Below are 23,120 nucleotides of genomic sequence, written 5' to 3'. Positions count from 1 at the left end.
CCTTCAGGCAGTCTATCCTTCACGGTCTACCGAAAACCGACACACACACGTGGGCCAATACATACATGCTAATTCATACCACCACCCGCCACAAAAATATGGAGTCATTAACACCCTTAAAAACAGAGCTACAACAATTTGCTCTAACCAGCAAGCCCTATAACAAGAACTAAAAATCATTAGCGACACATTCGTAAATAATGGCTATAACAGAAATACTATTAATAAAATACTCCATAAAACAACAACAAAAACGAATCTAGATTATAGTAAAACCATAGCCATCCCATATATTAACAGGTTATCAGTAAAAAATCAACAGAATCCTACAACATTATAACCTCAATGCCACCTTTAAGCCACCCACTAAACTTAAAACCATATTCAGCTCCTCTAAGGATCCTCTCCTCCCATTGGCACATCCTGGTGTCTATTTCATCCGCTGCACCTGTAACTTACCATACAATCCCTGTACATGAGAAAGAACACATTAGTCACATTAAATATAACCCTTTTGGTGAAGCATACCTCTCAGATCACGCACTCAACACCTTACACCAAATCATTTGGAAAAGCACCCGCTCTTTACACCATACAAAATCCTGGTATGAAAGGAAGTTTAAGGAAGCCTGCGAAATCCTGATAAACCACCCAAATATCAACAACAAAGATGGCATGAAAATTCCAAGGATCTGGATGGCACACATTCAGCCTACCTAATATATAAGATCCAGCATAAGTCAGGACTTTAGCCAATCTTCAGCTAGTATTAGAAACCATTCCATACCAACTGGCTGGAATGTACATGTATAATCATGATGTTAATATATGTATATAGATAGATACATAGACTTGTTGTTGCGCCCAATGTATTTCTACAACCAAGAGATAACACTAATAATAGGACTCTAGCGTTGATGTGTATATATATTTTTTTTTTTTCCACCAGAGGTCAGGCCAACAATTGTTGTATCAGTTGGTCAGTAACTTTAACAAACCAGTTTGATTGTAGTATAGCTTATTTTCTGTGTATAGTTGTATGCTCCAGAAGATGACCTTGACATGAAGGTCGAATTTAGATTTATTCAAACAACTACCGTGAATAAAAACTAAAGTTTTTATTCAAACACTGTAGTCTCCATAATTTTCAAAAATCTATTCGGATCCCCGGGTAATATTTTGAACTTTGACTGCTGCTATATGCATGTTATACATGTGATTTGTATGTGCTGAAAGGTTTTATGCACTGTTGAAGTTGTAACAGTATTTATGGCTAGACTGTGTGTTGCTCTTATATAAGTTATAAGGTGTATTACCTTATTATTAAAATACTCTGCATTAGAGATTATTATAGAAAGTTTTGTTTTTTCATTTGGTTATAAATTCTATTAACTTGCGAAGAAATTATATATATTTTTAATTCTTTATCCAAGTGTGAGCGAACAAGGTTTGCCTGTGAAGTATACTCACAGTTAGGCTGCTTGTATATAGAGGCTGATGGCTTCACATTAAATGCCTTAGTGTTCCATAATGCAAAGCACATCCTGTCAGACTATGTATATTATGGGTCATCTTACTATATTAATTAAGTAGTAATGTACTAATACGGTTATTTCATGCTGCTGGAATATATATATATATATATATATATATATATATATATATATATATATATATACTGATAATCATTACACTTTTCAGAGTATTTGTCCATTTGATGTGTTCACAAAAAGTCCTCTTTTAACATTCCACTTGACATGGAATGAAACACTATTAAATGGAATGGTAGACATGCCACAACCTGTGCTTCCACCAGGTGATATATCTTGTCAGAATGATATCATATCAAGTAAGTGTTTAGGTATATTGAGATTTTGTTATAAAAAATAGTTTTTATTTGTTTCTACTTCTGCTCGCACAGAATCAAAATTATGAAAAAGAATTGCTTTTTACCAGAGCATCCATTGATAAGTAGTATTATAATGTATAAAGTGTGTTAAATTTTTGTTTAGAAAAATTGAATTTATTGAATATATTTTATAAGAATGGCATAATCCTTAGTATGATGAAGTCATCTCTCCTGTTCCAGAAACTCATTCTATATAGAATGTTTTTCTGGAACAGGAGAGATGTTTAAACTAGGGGGTGCCTTTTTTTATGTCGTTCATGTTGCGATAGGTATTGATGTTTAATTTAAATCTTCGATCCATGCAATTAACAATTTTTGCTACTATCGGATAGTTTCACTCTGAGTATCGTTACATGTCAAGGTTAGTTTCAGCATTAAAATTATCCTCTGAGTTGTAGTTGCAATCTTTGCTATATGGCCCTTGAACTTCACTTTATGTCTATTAACACTCCAAGATCCCTAGCCTCATCAGTTTCTTCTAACATAATTCCACCAATATAATACGCCATTGGATATCTAATCATGCCAAAGTGAATGACTTCACATATACTGAACTTGAATTGACATTCGTTTTCCCATGCCCACAATTCCAGCCTATTCAAATCATTTTGCAAGTACTGTATATCAGCAGCATTCTTAATTACTAGAAATATATACACGTTAGCACAAGAATAATGTTTAATTTGCCAAATAATAATCGACCACATCTTTGCTCTATGGCTTCACGACAGAGACTCCTTACCTTCCTTTTTAAGCAGTATCAATTCCTTACATCCTTGTATAAAGTTTACCATGGAAATTGAAAAAGACAACAAGTTATCCTTTTTAGACGTCCTTTTCATCCGTTCACCTTCTGGTATTCTTACAACAGCAGTTTACAGAAAACCAACTTTCACAGGTCGTTATATTCTCAAAGAATCTGCTCATCACCCTTGTCAAAAAACAGGAGTCACAAAATGTTTAATCCGACGTGCCAAAACTAACTGTTCAACTTCTCATTTATTACAGAAGGGACTTTCGACTATCAAACATCACATGAAACTAAATGGCTTCTCCGAAAAGAGTACACATCTTTTCGATTCTTACAAACTAACACAGAACAACCAAGATTCAATACGTCGAGTTCCAATTCCTTACATTTCCGGGATTTCAGAACCAATTTCGAGAATTCTAAAGAAATGTGATGTAACAGCCACTTATACACCTATTAACAAATTATCCACCCATTTTCCTTCATCTAAAAATAAACGCTCAACCTTGTCTCTACCTGGTGTGTATCAAGTTCCTTGTAATTGTAATCTTTCTTACTTTGGACAAACTGGACGTTCCATAGAAAAAAGAATTCAAGAGCATCAGTCATCAATTCAACACAACATCCTTTGGTCCAAGACACTCCTCTTACGCAGATGTCACTACAAATTTGAACGTTTATTTAAAGAAAGTGTAGAGGCCTTACTTCAACATCCTAACTTGAATCGTAATGACTGTATATCTATATCAAAAATTTGGAAAAGTTTAATCAGGATAACACATTAAATGTTTTTTTTTTAATATTTTTTTATCAGTATAATATTATTTAAGATCATTATATGAATTTCTGAATTAATATCTTTAATTATGTTTTTTTAAAGATGTTTACTCTTCTAATACTTAGTGATATGACATCACGTGGCGCATTCTATATATGAATGATCAATTGTTTGTATTTCACTTTGTTTTTTAGAAACTATTCCTATGTAGCCACTGAAGATGGTCTGTAATATTCAGACAGAAATATTTGTCAAATTAAACATTATTCTTGTGCTAACATGTATATATTTCTAATCATTATGTCACAAGTATCATTAAAAAATCAATTCTTGATTACTCTACCTATCTTTGCATCATCAGCAAATAGCTGTATGTCACCTGTCAAATCCTTCCCAATACTATTAATGTACAGACTGAATAACAATGGAACAGAGACTGATCCTTATGGTACACCACTGGTTACTTTAAATTTTGCAAACTCACATCCCCATATACCACTTTTTGATGTCTGTCAGTCAGTCATCCTCTTATCTGTGCCAATAGTCCATAATCTAGTCCCTTATTCTCCAGTTTATGCAACAGTCTTCCATACTGTATTCTGTTGAAAGCCTTAGCAAATTCCAAAAGTATCATGATGTATCCTTTCCCCTTGTCTAACTCAGTGGTAATATTATTATAGAATGTGAGCAAGTAAGTTGCTCACATTCTATAATAATATTCTAAAACTTGCCTTATCTTAGTAAACTGTTTGTTTCAAAGTAGAGATTCTCTATCAACCCATTTCTGAATGTGAGCCCTAACCAACTTTTCCAAAATCTTCATCAATTTTGAGATACTGATTGGTCGAAGTTGGATACATCAGTCTTTGCACCACACTTGTGCAAAGGGATTACCATGCATTCTTTCTGCTCCTGTGGAATCTTCCCTGTTTTGATATTCAGGTTATATAGCTAGTTCATCTGAACAGTCCTTTGGCATCCCTGCTGATATCCTATCAGTCCCTATTGCTTAATTCTTGCTCAGTTTGTGCAACAACTCTAATATTGTCTCCTTATACACCTACGTTTCTTCATTCATTGAAGAGGTAGCATGTAGTGTAATGCTGCCTACACCTGGTTGATAGCATTTTAGCAAATGGGCACTCATTAGTCAACAACCTCTTCTACATCTGTAACCCTCATACCATCTGTATTCAGTAGACTTTCATATTCATTCTTTCTTTTACTTGCAGCATAAAAATAGAATTCTTTGGGATTATCTTTAGCTTGCAGAGTCAGTTTCTTTTCATACTCAGATTTAGCTTTCCATACAATGATTGTATGGGAAAGCTAAATTGACTCAACAGTTGACTCTTCTGGCATGCTGCTTATAATTTTTATAATGGACATCCTTATGCACATTGTATTCCTTCCACATCATCCTTTTCTTATGGATCTCTTGCTTCATAAGATTAGACATCTATTTCACTCCTAGTCTATTTGTTCTTTGAAGTCTAGGGACACATTCTGATATTGCATCATTTAAAAACTTTTTAAACATTGCCCATGCACTGTCGATATCCTTCACAACCAAAAATTGATACCATGGGGCAGAATTCATCATGTAACCTTTTCTGAATGGAATATTCATGAACTCGCTTACTTCCCAAGTAAGTACTGTATGGTCACTATCACCATCTGGAGGCAGAATGGTCATGTCTTGAAATGAAACCCCCTCTGACACTATAATCAAATCTAGCACTCTTTTGTCTCAAGTTCATTCTTTCACATACTGATTGAGGAAGTCTTGCAATAGCTGAGTAAATTCAGTTTCATTCTCTCATGAGATTTTAATGCTGCACAGGTAATGTTTGGATAATTAAAGTTCCCTATTATGATTACTCTTTTTGCATCTGTCATCTTTATTTGGTGATTCATTTCTTCATCACTAGCAGCTGATCCACTACATCTGTAACAACACTCCACTATGTATTTGATCTTGTTAGATTCCATCTCACACCAGATGGCTTCAAACTCACCACCACATGAAAAACTGTTGCTAGTATTACAATCATAACTGTCAACATGAACTTGATTCAAGTCATCTGAAATTATTATCAGCACACCTATCATGTCTATTCTTCCTAAAAATATTACCCATTACACTCACTACCAGTTAGTATGTCTGATTCTGATAGCCAAGTCTCACTAATGCCTACAGTATGGTGTACAAATGTATTGACCACGGCAACAAACTCTACCCCTTTGTTTCTGATACTCCTAGCATTGGTGTACATCCATAATAATCTACCAGCATGTTTTTTTGTATACTCTTGTCTGTGATCTGTGACACTAATTTTCTTATCCTTTCTATGTTCTTTTAAATGCTGGACAATAATAATATATTATTATTACATGACATCCCCAAAGACTCGTGCCTTGCAAAATCAGGTTGTGTGGTCACCTTCTTTGTTCAACTCACCTATCACTGTTATAATAAAGGACTAAATTACTAAGGCATGATTCTTCACAAATCCATGTTGTGTCCCATAGAGTATCGTATCATATCCAATTTGGCCTTTGACTAACTTCTCCAATACCTTTGCCACAGCTTACAAAATGCTGTTTGGAGTATAATTCACTACCTTTGGCTTGGGGTTTCTGTTATGCGTTGTAGCTCTTCAATAAAAACACACGTAATAACCACAGTAAGGACTATTTCATTCATAAACATTTCATCCCAAGTATCTTGGGACATCATCAGTACAGTAGTGAAAACAATACTAGTAATAACATACAGTTAGGGCGCATGGTTACAATGGAATCTCAATATGCATGCAGTAACGTGTTATTTAATTTACTTCTATAACACATTACTGCACGCATATTGAGATTCCATTGTAATCCATTGTAATTCCAATAAAAACACACGTAATAACCACAGTAAGGACTATTTCATTCATAAACATTTCATCCCAAGTATCTTGGGACATCATCAGTACAGTAGTGAAAACAATACTAGTAATAACATACAGTTAGGGCGCATGGTTACAATGGAATCTCAATATGCATGCAGTAATGTGTTATTTAATTTACTTCTATAACACATTACTGCACGCATATTGAGATTCCATTGTAATCATGCGTCCTAACTGTATGTTATTTCTAGTATTGTTTTCACTACTGTACTGATGATGTCCCAAGATACTTGGGATGAAATATTTACGAATTAAATAGTCGTTACTGTGGTTATTACGTGTGTTTTTATTGAAGAGCTACAACGCATAACAGAAACCCCAAGCTAAAGGTAGTGAATTATACTCCAAACAGCATTTTGTGAGCTGTGGCAAAGGTATTGGAGAAGTTAGTCAAAGGCCAAATTGGATGATATGATATGATACTCTATGGGACATTCCCATTCCTTTGCACATTCTTGTAATATACAGGCATTGAGATTGGTAGTGTCTCAAGTTATTAATACCTGCCAATTTATTAACCTCTTTCCTATCATACTCTTCACTACATTATCTCCACCACACTTTGAACAGTATGATGGATCCTGCAGAGTGTTCACTCAGTGACTCAACTATTTCATCTGCTTCTTTTACCTCCCTGTCAGCAATTCTCATTAAGTTTATGCTTCCATAGTTATTCTTCCTTTTATTTGCTACATAGCAAAAGACCTCTGCAGAGTTTCTTTTGGCCTACTCTGCTAATTTTCTTTTATAATTTGCTGTAGTTTGCATTTCACATTTCTCTTTATTTGGCCTCCACGTTTTTTTTTTTTTTTTTTTTTTTTTCAACTCCTGCTTAATGTTACCACTTATCCATCAGACTCCTGCCTGATTTCTCTTTCTGATCTTTCTTGAGTATATCTGATATTACTTCCTTATGTTCCATGCATTGCCAACATCTTTAACTTACAGATTTTTATGCCATGGCTTCAAGCTAACTTGTAAGTTTGTTATAATCACTGTTCTTTAGTTCTTCATCTAATTTTTTGTAACTGGAAAAACTCCAAATCATGACCATGTAGTCACTCTTCCCATTTGGAAACAATGTGGCTACCTTTATGTATTTTGATCTCATGACTAGATCTAGTCCTGTCAAACTCTATTTGCAAGTAATCTCATCCTTTTTGCAAGTAATTGTCCTTTAGTAGGTGAACAGATTCCTTTTTCTTTCTATTTCAATCCTCTATAGCAGCAATCAAGTGTATATTTTGATCTCTTGTCCTCTCAAGATAATCGCATAACAGATTGCCTGAAATGCACTTCAGTGATATAACTAAATCTTTTGAATAAGTTGTACCAACTGATTACAAGAACTTCTCCTTCATATTCGTAATGCCTTTGACCTTAATATACATAAAGTGCTGTTTGTTTGGTGAACAGCAGATGATTAGAATGTTGGAATATAGTACAGGTAACCCTCATGTAACGCGGTCTAAAATTGTAGTAACCCTTGTTGAACACGGTACTTATACAACACGGTCTACAAATTGTAGTAACCCTTTATGTTTTCATGTTTTTCACTGCGCGATTAAAAATCAAATTTTATCTTCATTAAATTTGTATCTGCCTGTATCCTGCATGTAATTATAAGTAGCAAATTTATATTAGGGGAAATACCCTTTAGCACACATGTACCTGTAAAAATAATCATAATTAAAATTCTGAATATTTTTATGAATTGTTTACGTTAATATGTTTATTAGTTTTAGTTTCATAACACGCATTGTCGGCACTTGCGATGTGTCCGTTATTGAAATTGTTTTGTCAAAAATGATATGTAAAGAAGCTAAAAAATTGATGTACTTACCAGATTTGATATTTGTATTACTTACAGGAATTTTATTGTAATTTAAAATATTAAGTTTTGTGTTTTTATAGAGACATTCTCTCTTGTCGCTAACGGAGACAACGTGTCAGCCATTATTTATACCTAACTTTCTTGCTTGCCACTTTTGTGGAGGCGCATGCTCGCCGAGAAGTTTGATGTGTGATTGACAGCTGACAAGTTCGGTATTGAATCAACGGGAGAGTAAACAGGATAGCGTTTGGAAGGAATTTAGAACACAGGCCGGCAGATATTTAGGTTCGGAGGAACTTAAGTTTTTTATGTGAGAGTCAAAAGAAACTTAATAGTATATTCCGAAAAAGGAATCGTGGAACTATTAAGTTTTAATGTGGAATAAGTATGTGGATAAATAAAAGAAAATCTTGCTATATGCGTTTTAAACGGAATATTGGAGGAAACACTAATTGAAAGATTTATTGTAGATTCCGAAAAGGGAATCGTAGAACTGCAATTTTTTTTAATTGGAATAGTTAAGACTGTCAATAAGCATTTAGTGAATAAAAGAAGAATTTGCTATTTACGTTCTAAAGGAATGTTCGAGAAAACTCTGATTAGGAAGTTTCATCTGTATTAAGGACGCCGGATCTGACTATTATTTCTACTGAAGAAAAGAGATAGAATTAAGTTCGGAAGAATTAATGTGTGCTACATAAGTGATGAGAAAGGATCCTGTAAAAATGAAGAATAGAGTCATATATCTTTGGAAAAGGGCCTTGACAGAGAAAGAAACTGGCTATGAACATTTTGTGATTGTGCAAACAAAGTATTTAGTTCAGTCTTAAGTGTAAGTTTATTTAAAAAGGCCTTGGATCCAATTAATTTGTATTTAGTAATGTAATATTTGTTTGAAGTGTATATATATTGTTTTTGTTATATTAAATGTGTTTATTTTGTATTTTGGTCTTGAGTCAGTGATTATTTGGATTCTGAAAGAGTTAAAATCATTGCACCAATTTGAGTGAGCCCTTGTGCATATAATAACATATAGGTACACTCGGAATTAAAAAAAAATAATTGTTAGAAACAGAGATCATCTCTATGGTAGGATTAATATTAAGATAATATCTATGAATATCCTCTATATAAAAATCCACCAATTATATAAGTAGCAAATTTATATTAGGAGAAATACCCTTTAGCACACATGTACCTCAATTGTTTACCATATAAAACATTTATTGTTGAAAATTGTTCTCATTTCTGCTAGGAAAGTGCATTAAAAGTCATAAGAGTGTTCATCTCAAGCTGAGCACTTTCCATACAATATGTAATGCTTGCTTTTTTGTGTAAAAAAATTATAGTAATCGGCCACAAACTGCAGCGAAAGGGAAAAACCAACATTGAAAATAAAATTAATTTCTCTCGAAGAAAAATATTCAAAATCTTGGATCGGTTGAAAAATGGAGAAAAACGAGGAGTTTTTGCAGTGACTTTGAATTTAAATGAATCAACAATTCGAAGAATGAAATAAAATGAACATAAAATCTGAGAAAGTTTTTATTGCTGGGTCAACGATAAGTGCAAAGCGCATTGCTCGTGTACGCGATATTCTAATGGAAAAATGGAGAAATCTCTAATGATTTCGATAGAAGATTGCACCTCAAAAGAAAATTCCTATGGATGGAAATCTTATTAAAAAAAAAAACTCTCAACGTTTAGAAACTTTTATAGTGCAGACCAGGTGTTCAATGCGGATGAATCCAGGTTATATTGGAAAAAAGTGCAAAAACGCGCCTATATTTCGAAAAATGAAAGATCAGCTCCTGGATTTAAAGTTTCTAAAGATAGAATTACTCTACTGTTTTGTAGTAATGCATCAGTTGATTACATGACAAAACCAGTGTTTATTAACCAATCCTCAAATCCTCGTGCTATGAAAGATTAAAATATGCACTTTATTTTATTTTGTCTAAAACAGTTATGCATTATGTGCAATGAAGCTTAAGTATAATTTATAATTCTTATACTTTTATACTATGTATTTGTTTCATAGTTTATGTTTTCTTAACTTACATGAATTACCTGAATTAAAAACAAATATATTTTTGTTGGATATGTCATTGTTGTTTATATAATTTAAAAAAAAAAAAAAACGATTTTGGAAACATAACCCTACTTTTTCTATGTGATCTGAGACTCGCATAACGTGATTTATATAACGCGGCATTTCTGCGGATCCTAACATCCGCGTTATACGAGGGTTACCTGTATTTTCAAGGAAGATGGAGAGTACAAGATATGGAGGTCCCATTGATGACAGCAATGCTTTCAGGCAGTCTCTCATTAGACAGAGGGCAACAGATGAATATATAATATATACCATATTTTCTGGTGTATAAGATGCAATTTTTTACCTTAAAAATTCATTTTAAAAATGGGGTGCGGCTTATATAATGAAGGTAAAGATTGTTTCCTCTTTTCAAAGTCATATGCACTCCCTTTTATGTTCCAAGATCTTTGTAGGCGGTTAATGGTGCAATCAAATTGATGCGTGACCTTCACGTGACTACTAGCGCATCATTGGCTAAGAATGGGGAGTCCCTGTTCAAGTTTCATAATATCTTATCCAAGTAATCAGTTGCCGATGTTTATCAGTATTGAGTTGACGCGCTGAGATATTTTGTGTTCAGTTTGATATTTCCCCGTAGATTTGAATGATGGAAAAAAAACAGGCGACATTCGTATACTTCAAGTTACAAATTGCAGGTTGTAATGCAGAAGAACACAGGAATAGGAAAGCTGAAAGACATTTTGGTCAGAAGGAGATTTTGTACAATTTGTGTAATGAAAAACGCGGAACGTGGAAAAATTGCAAAGTGGCCAGAACTAGAGACTGAAGTTTTGAAATGGGTGCAAGAAAATTGGCAAAATGGCATTGCCATTTCAACAAAAATGATTCGTACACATGCAGTCAAAGTAGCCTGTGAGCGTTGTTTTGGTTTATGTAAAGTTTAGGTTTTTTCCAGAAAATTGTATTAAATTTCTTGGGTGCATCTTATACACCGGAAAATACTTTACATTTGATTGCTGCTATAGCCCAAGGATTGAAAGGGAAGATGTGGATGACATTAATTAGCAAATCCTCTTAGGTTCACAATGACCTATATTCCTTGTGTTGGATACCACATTTAAATTCACTATCTCAGAGGCTAGATTTTAATTTTTTTGGTCATTCTCAGACTTATTCTTTTCATTGGTGTCATCACACATACATTCACATGCATCTCCCTTATTAGTTCTATGTTCTTTCACTTTGTGCTTTTTTGATTTTCTTTTCTTTCTCTTCCCAACTCTATGAGTCAGCTGATAGTTCTGCAATTGTTCATCACGTTTGATCTTGTGTTGGACTCTACTTAGATCACTACGCCTTTCATTGCCATCTTCATTTTAATATTCTATTACTTTATTTTCATCAACAACCCACTGACAACAAATGACACTTTCCCCATCCAACACAACCACTGTCAACTTTCTCCACTCTGCTGTTGTGTTTACTAGCAGAATGAGGATGTTTTGCTCAACCCCATACAACTGAACATTCAAAATGCTTCCTACATATTTGCCCACCGCTCTCACTTAACCTCTACAAATCTAAGAAAACAGATGATTTAGTACTAGCATGAGATTTAAATGCCAGAATGGGAAACAAAATTTAAAACAATCATAGGCAAGTGGAGATCTGTTGATATCTTGATGCACACTAAGAGGTTTTGTAATTTATGAGAAAGATGAACTCAATGTTTAAACTGAAAGATTGTATTTTTTGCTTTGCATATGCATGCATGTACAAGGTGGACCTGGGATATAAATCGAGCCCTAATCATAATTGCATTTAAGTGAGTAAAAATGTCTCTCAGTTCTCTACTATACAACAGATAAATGCATTAATGGGAAAACAGAACCACAAAAGAAGGACATGACATAAAAGAAGAATAGACAATCTTAAACAAATTCTGATAAAAGTAGTGACAAAAGAGCTTATTAATAAAGAGTTAAATATGTAGTCATCAGAAATGGTTAAATGCCAAGATTATATATGTAGTAAGAGTACAAAAGAAATACTGCTCTTGCAAAAAGAAAAGCAAGCACAAATGGTAAGAAAGGTGGAACATTATACATCTAATTGCCAGTATAAGAAGCTAATTAAACAAAAAGTAAAAAAATACTTTAGTAAATGAAATGCCTACTATTTTCACAAGGTTATACTAAATAATATAAACACAAGACATAGGGAACTGAAAGAATATTTTGGAATAAAAGAAATTAAACTAAACAACAGTGTGTGTGTATGAAGGAAAGGAGAGTAGGTTGTACTTTTACTTCATGCATTGCTGTATCTCACCACCTTTGGCTAGTCATAAAAATGGTTATAAAAAAAAATCATATTATAGATGACAAAAAGAATTAGATTGTCTTAACAAGGTGTTAAACTGTGAATGAAATTGTTTTGTATAATTTTTTTTTTTTTTTTTATTCACATTTCACATAATATACCATATACCAAGCAAGACTTGTGTAAATATTATTTAATGTAAACAACTTATTATACAATTTAATATTCATATAACTACCTTAATTTTGTCTAATATTTAATTATATCAAAGATATATGTATTAATAATGAAAAGACTGTATTAAATATTATTAAGCTATTTTAATTATTATTATGTTAATATTATAAGAACTTGTATTTGATAATTTAACTGCTCATTAATTGAAATGTAAATATTCTTTATTTATTCCTATTTGTAGAAGTTTAGCGTTATGCAATACCTCAATTTTATTATATTTTGTTTGGTTCTCATGGAGACGTATGTAAGTGAGCGGGCACGTTTTGGAACACCACGTGAGGAGAAGGTTTATTGAAAAGAGTTGGGGAAAGAAATGACGAGAATAATTTAGGTGGGAAGAATGGATATAAAAAGGGAAGAACGCTGAAAATATACAGAGATTAGAGGAATTAAGAGAGAGAGAAAGGAGAGGATTGGCATTAGGTTGGAATCGGAGCATTCGGCATTCGGGAATCACAGTGTGATTCGGCAATAGCGAGTCGGCAAGTCACTCAAGCAGCTAATTTAAGTCTACTAGTCGAGAGGCGGTTAGCTAATAAGTTGTAGAATAACAGTTATAGCTACAGAAGACAGCTGAGTGACTACTAAATAAACTAAGCAATACTTGAGTTGAGATTTAATTTCAGCGCCGACCTTTCAAGGACATACGGAACCTTGAAATATAGTACGGGGTTACTAGGGAATAGTAGAGACTGTAAAATTGAAGTTTACTGTTAGCTGTGTTTAGAATTATAGTGGCTAAAGAATTAATTGAATGCCTGAGGAATGAACAACTGTGCATATAAAGCCTAAAGTTAAGGAATTATTGTGTTACCTTAATTCCTGATGTGATTAGTAGTGCTTCATGCAAGAACGTCTGATTATGTGTATTGTGACCGTGAATTAATTCAGTTAATGCTTAGAAGATTTATTTTAATGAGTGCCGTTTATTGTTAAAAGTGTTTGTATATAAATTGATGAAAATAGAAGATTATCGGTAAGATTATTCCAACCTTTAATATTTCTATACAGAGAAGTGTGTGAGTTTCATCCTAGAATTTCCCTATACTAACAGTAACTATTGGTGAAAATTAGCTGAAGTGTAAATTTAAAAGTGTTTGTTTGTGAGGAGGTGTTACTGCAATTTTTGTCATATTTGGAACTTAAAGAACTGTGAGAAGACTGTATTAGAGATAACAGATTTACCATTGTCTGAGTTTGTATGACAGTATTATCAGAAAGGCTGAAGTATTTATAATAACTTATTTAGTATTTTGATCTTAAGTGTATAATTTGTGATTATAAAATTAAAATATTTGTTTTTGTTAATCAAAAGTTGTATTTTGCCTGAATCTCTTTTACTGCACCATTCATAAAATATTCGAACCAAAGCGGGTAAATTAAGTAAGTTAAATATACTCGGCCAGTATATATAATATTAACACCTAAAAGGAGAGATAGTTGCGAGTTGGTTTTTCTTCAGTTCTTGAACTAATTCAGATATAGAGTGCCGCAGTCTTTAAATATAAATTTTCTCTATATTTGAATTAGAAATCAACTAGCAACCTTCTATTTTGTTTAAGAACATCATAGTGATTAACATGTCGGATCCAAAGCATAGATTGAGAAGAAGTAGGATCCAACAAAGGAATTAATCAAAAACATGTTACCTCAAAAATTCTTCTTGACAGAAATGAACACCATGTTGAGTGTGCTATTTCATGGTGCAAACCAGACTTGAATGGTAACAGCATTACTCATAATGGATCTAAAAGGCAGACAGAGCTGTTGGTTTTATTGACTTTTATCTGGAATGTAATATATGCAGCAGAAAGATAATGTTCATTACATGTATTTAAGGTATCCAGTAAAATCATGCTTATGGCTTGATATTGCATTCTGACACCTGGTATCATTTATCAGCTGGTGTAGTACATTTGAACTGGACTGTTTGACCACCTATTAATAGGGGAGACAGTTAATAGTATATCTAAATAATGTTGCATGTGGTAAGATTGATCTCATCCCTGTTTGTTTCAGGTTTAACAGCATGAGTTCTTCATTCATGCATAAAACCTTATTGTATCCCCCCCCCACACACACACACACACATTTAATACTTGAATATTGAGCCTCTGTAGCTCAGTCAATTTCAACAATGCCCTTTGGTTGGAAAGGCCTGGATTCAAATCCCATCTAGGAGATGAAGAACCTTTATCAGGGCTTTTCAACTGAAGGTGAGTTAGCTTGTCTCATATGGAGATAGAGAATTTTTTTCTCCCCAAAAGTCAGGTTTTTCATTCCTCATAACAGGCAAACCAGCCATTAGAACATGCAATTAACATACATAATTCACTGGCATCATAGCCTGAGTTGCTTCGGCTGTAAATCTAAATAAATAAATAAGCTTAAATATCACTTCTAATGAAGATCCAAAACTTATTAGGAATGAAACATTTTGATATTTGTTTTTTATTGTTCGACTCGTACATGAGAGGTTTTTTGGTCAGCCTTATAGTGCATTTGTACGATGTATGGGAAGTGAATTGGGAAATGAAGAGCTTTGTTCACATTGGATTTGAAGGCCTATGCATGATATTTTTTAGGAAATACATGGGAGGGGAGGCTGTTCCAAAATACATCAGCAGCAATAGGAATGAAGGAGGATGAGATAGAGAAACTTGTTCTCTAAATATGGAAGTTGACTGAAGGAATGTTGGGTGGTAGCCGTACGTGTTAAATGGATTTGATTGAGGGGGGGGTAATTGATATTTCTGATGAACATTTATCATGGAAATATTTATAGAAGCATGCAGTAGATACTAGATGCAATACATGAGAGTGGTTAGAATTAGGAAGAGGTGAGTTGTTAATCAATCTGTTCTCTTCTGTATTGCATCAAATATTTTCATGGAGCTCTTGGGGGCACCTCCTCAGATGTGTGAGCAGTACCCAATGGATGGATTTGTATATGTACAGGGTTAATAGCTGTTCAGAAGTAAAGTAATGCCTTGAATGAAAGAGGAATCCTGATTTTTTTTGAATGCCAGTGAGCCAATGTTTATAATGTATTTATGAACACATTATAAACATTGATGTCAGGGTAATCCCAAGGAGAGCGATCTCATCTTACCTATAGATTTGGTTGTTGTCAAAAAGGTTGGGATAATATTGTTCTTTTTTTATTGGCAATGTATTTGGCAGGCATGAAATTGACAAATTATCCAAGTCCCATCAAAGAATGGTTTGTAGATCAGAATTTAAGCTTACATGTTGATGCCCAGGTTGATGCCCATGAGTTGTATGTTGCAAGGTTTGTCAAGTGAGAATGGGCAATGCTGTGTGCTGTCATTGGCTAAACTGTGTATTGGATTGGTGGTCAACTAGAGTGGATCATTTATGTATAGAAGAAACAGGATGGATGAGAGGACAGAACGTTGTGGGACCCCAATATTAGCTGTGTAGTTAGAAGATAGGAACTATCGATATCACACACAGTTTGCATCCAGTGAGAACACTGGCAACTCAGTTGCAGAAATCACAAACCGAATGACAAAAACTTGCTTAATAGCCTCTTTTGCTAGACCCTGTTGAAAGCCTTGGAGATATCTAGTTTAGCATTTGTCCAAAGGTAAGTGCATGAGTGAACAGATCTCCTGTTAAACAGCATTGACAGAATCCATACTGACAGTTGTTTATTAATTGAGTACTTTCAAGATAGCATAGGAATTGACTGTTGATGGTTCTCTCCATTACTTTGCAGAGGACTGAGGTGAGAGAGATTGGGCAGTAGATGCCAGAGGTATAAGAGAGCATAAAGAGAAGACATTAAATAGGAGTCAACTCTGAAGCACAAATCTTAAAAGTCAATTTGAGGAATGCCATTAGGGCCTGAGGGCATATCTAATTTCAACTGGGTTATTCTGATAACTTTATGATGAAAGGTCAGAGGATTCCTTGAGTGTTGGGTGTGTGGAATGGTTATGGAACATCTACCAAAATCATCTATGCAAGCATTTGAGGAAAATTATGATGCCAGGAGATTGGCTCTCTCTGTGGATAATGATGCAATAGACCCATCTGGAGGCATTAATGGCAAGAGTAGTGTTGGGCAAAAGTGCTATCAACTGTTTTGATCAGAGACAAAAATGTGTAACTGTCATTTGGGCATGATGCAAATTTCCTGCTTTTGTCTCCTTAATTTTTGATGCACTGATGATTTTCTTGCAGTTGTTTCAAGTTCTGGTGTAAGTAGTGATAGAAGGCAGAGTTCTTGATGACAGCCAGTTGCAGTATGCTTGGTTCTTTGTTTTTACAGCCTTGGAACATCTTCTGGAGAACCAAGGCTTAGAGGATGGGAATTTAGTGTGGAATGGGGAATGTGTTTTCATTCTTGGAAGGATTATTTCAGTGATGTTTAGTGCATAAACTTGGGTCGGAAGGCCAAAGGCAATTATCCCACCATGGTAATGAGGCAAAGAAATCTTGGAGGTCATCCCACCTGCCGTTCTTATAATGGCAAATGATTCTTGCTTGAGAATGGCTATGTGGTGTTGCTCAGTGGGAGAAGAGATAAGCACAAAAGTTGTGGTCTGAATTACCTCCAGACACAACCTTCACAATGTTTATGTTGTGCCCATAGGTTGGTTGATCAACCTGTAGTACATTAGTACTGTGTATGGGTAGTGGGTTGGGAAAGGAGGAACTTGTTTACATTTGACTGTAAATTGTATTCTTTGGGAAACACAGCAGGGGGGGGACTGTTCCACAGTGCAGCAGTTGCAGTGATGAAGGAGCAGAAAAAGAAACTTGTTATGTTTGTTTCTAGGTGTACTGTGAAGGGATGTTGAGCAGCAACTGTACGTGTTGCAACGAGCTTAGTACTGAGTGGAGGAATTATTGATGTTATTTCAGATGAGCATTTCCCATGGAAACATATACATATTGCAGAAACCAAACATCTGTGCAAAAGTGGGGGAAGTGAGTTGGTAAGAGATGGGGTCATTAATAAGTCTAATTGCTCTCCACTGTATGTAGTCTAGCATTTTGAGGGAGCTTTTAGGGGGCCCCACCCCATATGTGGGAGTAGTATTCAATATCTTGGTGGATTTGTGATTTGTATAATGTTAACACCTGTTCAGGGATGAAGTAACGTCTTGAGTGAACGAGAAATCCTAGTTTCTTTGCAGCTGAGGATGCAATGGTTGTGATGTGTTTATGCCAGGAGAGGTTTGATGTGAGGATAATTCCAAGAAGAGAGATCTCAAACTGTTTGGAAATTTGGGTATCATCAAAAAGGATACTTGGAAAAAATGGTTCTTTTTTATGGGAAATAGGACAGAACTGGGTTTTATTAGCATTGAAATTGATGAGGTTATCCAAACCCCATTTTAGGATGACTTGGAGATCAGAATTGAGAGTGGTGGTGGTGGTGGTGGTGGTTGATGCTCTCTAGGTTTAGGTGAGTTGTGTAGGGTAGGGTTTATCAAATGAAAGCGAGGAGTCTAATGTGCTGTCGTCTGCAAAACTGTGTATTGAGATGGAGGTCAACTGAAGTAGGTCATTGATATACAGCAGGAAGAGGGTTGGTGAGAGGACAGAACCTTGTGGAACTCCAGCATTAGTTGAATGGTGAGAGGATAGGGAACCATTCACCATCACACTCAGTGTGCGTCCATACAGAAAGCTGGCAATCCAACTACAGAAGTCCTGGGACAGACCAAATGATGGTAGTTTGCTTAGTAAGCCTTTGTGCCAGAACCAGTTCAAATGCTTTGGAGATATCATGTGCAACCACTTGAGAATTGCTAAACTTCTCCATATCATTTGTCCAGAGATGGATAACATATGTGAGCAGATCTCCTGTTGATCAGCAGTGACTGAGTCCATACTCACAGTCGTTTATTAGGTAGGTTGTCTTCAAAGCAGTGTAGGTGTTGGGAATTGATGATTTTTTTCCATTACTTTAGACAAGACTGAGGTAAGCGAGACACGGCAGTAGTTGGGCAGCAGTGACGTCATCCTTCTTGGGAATGGGTTGGGTATAGGCCAATTTCCAGTTTATGGGATAGATTCCAGTGGAGTAAGAGAGTATATATATATATAGGCAACATAGGATAGGAGTCAGTTCTGTGCACAAACTTTCAGGACAATTGGGGGAATGCCATCAGGGCCAGAAGACTTTTTTGTGTCTAATTTGGATAGTATATTTCTGATCTCATCCTGTCCAAAGGATATAAGGGACATTGTATGTTGGGTGTCTGCAATGGTAGGGTGGGACATTTACCATCATCAGTTATGCATGCATTGGAAGCAAAGTATTAAGCCAGAAGACTGGCTTTTTCTGTGACGATGATGCAATGAGCCATCCGGGTATGATAATTGGGAATAGTGTTGGGCATAATTTAAGGCCAATTGTTATGGCAGGAGACCAAAATACTTGGTTGCTGTTTGGACAGGCTGCTACTTTCCTACTTTTAGCTCTTTCGAATTCTGTTTTGGAAGTTTTTTCCCCCCCCCCCCCATCTATTCCAGGCTTCAGTATAAGCTCTAAAGGAGGATGGGGTTGTTGATTTCAGCCAGTTACGATATGTCTGGTGTTTCATCTGTACAGCCTTTGGACATCTTTTGGTGAACCAGGGTTTGGTTAGGGAATTGCATTTCAGAGTAATGTGTGGAATGCATATCTCCATGCCGGTGAGGATTACTTTAGTAATATGTTTGGGTTGGAATGCCAGAAGTAATAGTCCAACCATGGGAATGTGGCATGGAAGTTGCGGAGGCTGTCCCACTTGTCACTGTTATAATGCCAAACTACTCTTGTATGGGAGTGTCTGTGTGAGTGTTGTTGCATGGGGGGAGGAGATGAGTACTAGGTTGTGGTCAGAATTACCCATGGGGCGCTGACTACTTTCACTGTGTATTTGGAGGGGGTCATTGGTAAGGAAGAGATCTAGGGTGTTTGGGGAGTGATTCGGGCTATCTGGTATTCTGGTTGGCATCTGAACAAATTGTGTAAGGTCGTTAGTGATGACAAATGTTTCGGCATCTCTGCCTGCAAGATCTGTACAATTAGAGGAGGAAAGCCAGCTGGTGGGATCACTAGTAAGAATTAGGTGCAGAGTGATTGGGATTATCTGGTACTCTAGTTGACGTGCGAACAATTTGCCTAAGGTCATTTGTGATAGCAAATGCCTCAGCATCTCTATCTGCTTGATCTCTGCAGTTGGAGAAGGAAATCCAGTTGGTATTGTGTACATCTAAATTGCCAAGGAAGATAACCTTGCTGCTACAAACGTTGGATTGAAGGACATTCTCTTTCAAAAAGAGAAATAGCCTTGAGCCAAAAGGAGTTAGTGTATATTTGATGAAATTCAGATTATCTGAAATTTGTTTCTGTAGACAATAGCAGGTGCTTGCACATTGCTGATGTTATATGAATAAAAAGCAGTTATGAGGCACTTAAAGAGTACTTACGGGTTTCTCTATGATATTAATCCTTTTGAGAATTTCTGCTGCAGTTTCACCCAGTGAAATTTCAGTATGGAATCAATTTTAAAACGATAAAAATTACGTGCACATATTTATGTCGGACTACTCCAAAGCACCACCATGTAATGAATTGTGCTAGTAGAAGGACCATGGTTAAAAAAAATAATTTAAAAAAATGAGAGAGAGGAGAAACATACAATGTGTAATATAGCATTATAACATTTATTCATTGCCGACAAGACATCATTTTAATAATAATTGGCCAAGTTGGCATCACACTAACTCTCTTTTTCTCTGTACTACTACTGCAGACTAGTAATCTCAGTATAAATTAATAACTTAACACATAAAACCAACAGTAATAACTTTAATGAATTAAAGGTACAAATGATGTACTGGTACTGAAAGTAACAGTACATCATCAGTGTAGAACAAACAGTTAAAGGAATGGAATACAAAGTACAGAACAGTCGGTGGTTACCAATTAAATTGTTTCTACGTGCTAGAAGATTAATATTAATAAAATATTATTAAATAATTCTTGAAAATTATTTCATTGATGGCTGCATAAGATAAGAATCTCTTAAACTTTTGGGAGAGAGAGAGTCATTTCGATTCAAATTCGACCGATGTAAAAAGGCTTTGCAACTTTCTTTGAAAAGGCGTTCATATTTAAACATGCATCTGTGGAGAAGACAAACTTTATCCCACTGGATATTATGCTTAGAGTCAATGCTATGTACTGCTAGACTCGACTTATGAGGTTTCATGTATTCGATATAATACTGATGTTCCTTCATTCCTTTTTTCCCACAGAATGACCTGTTTGTCCAAAGTATGATAAATTACGTTCACACGGTATCTGGTAAACACCAACTAATGATAGAGGTGCCAGTTTGTCTTTTGTAGATGGCAACAAGTGAGAAATATTGTTGATAGGAAAATATGTGGGAATATGATGATACTTCAAAATTCCTTTAACTGTTTGTTCTACACTGATCATGTGCTGTTACTTTCAGTACGAAATATTTGTACCTTTAATTTATTAAAGTTATTACTGTTGGTTTTATACATGCTAAGTTATTACTTTTAATTATGCAGGTACCTCTAAAGATTAATCTCAGTATAACGTAAAAAAGCCAATTAAATTGTGCTCACTATTTTATGCCCTCTGTTTAGCATGTGACATTTTTTTTTGCATTGCATGATTCTGATTCTGATATGGTGAACATGAGACGGCTAGTAAGAAGCTAAAATTAGATAATAGAAAAAATGGTCAATTATGATTACCTTTTCTTGCCATGTGTCTTCAAAAATCACGAATTTGCTTTATATTTAAATTTCTCTTGCTGTTATTAACACAATATTCCAACAGTTAAATATATTTTCACTATCATATTTTGCTAAAAAGCATGATGAAATCATTACGTGAAATGTTGATTATTTGCTGTTAGTGTTAGTAATTGCTACTGCAGCATTACTGCCATTGTTGAAGTGAGGGATGTGTTATAATATGAAGCATTATATGTATCATATACTGCTTCGTATTCATGACAGTAGATAGGCACTTAGGAACACATTGTGACAGTTTTGTTCTTTTAGATGAAAGTTCATACCCTCTTCTCATATTCAATTTTTTTTACGTTTTTTAATATACAAATCTCAAATTCCTCGACGTTATCATATTTTCTCATAACTTGGTTTTAAACATAAAAAAAAGTTTGTTTTTACTTATTTTTTTAAACTACAAGTTTGTTTCTAATGCTCTACTTACAAATATTTTTAGTAATATGTTTTAATCAGAACTAACAAGCCATCACCTTGACAGTACAGATGAGCAGCAAATGTGTTGACCATCAGATATAAACTACTTCGCCATGTCAAGATATTATAAGCTGTATTGAATATATTTAATACTAGTAGGTTTTGATAGTGTTACGAATTTAATTTTATAAATTGTATAAATCCACAGTGACAAAATTATTAGATATTTGACAAATAATGCTCATTTGTCATTCTAGAATATAAGCCTGATAATGAGATGTTTGAAAAAGCAAAGAAGATGAGGATATTTTATCAATTTCTGTATAACAACAATACACGACAACAAACTGAAGCAAGAGATGATCTTCATTGTCCATGGTGTTCCCTCAACTGTCTGCAGCTGTACTGTTTGCTTAAACATCTAAAGCTCTGTCACAATCGTTTCATTTTCAGTTATGTTGTAAGTTGTTTGATAGTTTTATACTTATGTGCATTTAAGATAATTTCTCTTATCATTTTTTGATTTCTGTTTATTAATATACATTCGTTAAACTGATTTCTGCTTTTCAGCAGTAAGTTTATTCATTTTTACGCTTGTGAGTAATGCGAAGAATTACTGTTCAGAATGCATCAGAAGAAGATTAGCAATGGCTAAAATTTTAGCCATCGCTAATCTTCTAGAAGGATTCTTGGAGATTTTGGATGCAGTTGTTTTTCCAACAGCGACTAATGGAAGTGAGACTTAGAAACTAAAGAAGTCAGATCATAAAAGGATGGCAGCTTTTGAGTTGTGGTGTTACAGAAGACTGTTGAGGATATCATATACTGAAAGGCATACAAATGAATGGGTGTTAGAAAAGATCAGTAGAAGTTTAAGGCTCCTTAAGGATATTGACAGAAGAAAGTTAAAATATTTTTGACACATTGGAAGGAGGACTTTTCAGAACAGTAATAGTAGGTAAAGTTCCTGGATAAAGAGTAAGGGGTAGACCGTCAATGAGATGGATGGGGTGTGTGTGTGTGTGACTGACTGATCTTC

The 23,120-nt window shown here is 34.8% G+C and overlaps 1 protein-coding gene across 3 annotated transcripts in view; it reads left to right on the top strand.

Annotated features, from left to right (window-relative positions):
- Su(z)12 (Polycomb protein Su(z)12) overlaps nucleotides 1–23,120 on the top strand; it is a 498,478-nt gene that overhangs the window by 294,908 nt on the left and 180,450 nt on the right. For all 3 annotated transcript variants that reach the window (XM_090397603.1, XM_090397604.1, XM_090397605.1), the window contains exons 9-10: nucleotides 1,702–1,849; nucleotides 22,339–22,541. In XM_090397603.1, coding sequence (XP_090253729.1) covers nucleotides 1,702–1,849; nucleotides 22,339–22,541 — 351 coding nt within the window. The remainder of the gene's footprint in view (nucleotides 1–1,701; nucleotides 1,850–22,338; nucleotides 22,542–23,120) is intronic.

The sequence above is a fragment of the Typopeltis vanoorti genome, chromosome 9, assembly GCF_054136105.1.
Source record: "Typopeltis vanoorti isolate ZY-2024b chromosome 9, IOZ_Tvanoo_1.0, whole genome shotgun sequence".
Lineage (NCBI taxonomy): Eukaryota > Metazoa > Arthropoda > Arachnida > Uropygi > Thelyphonidae > Typopeltis > Typopeltis vanoorti.
This window is presented reverse-complemented; position numbering and strand designations above follow the sequence as displayed.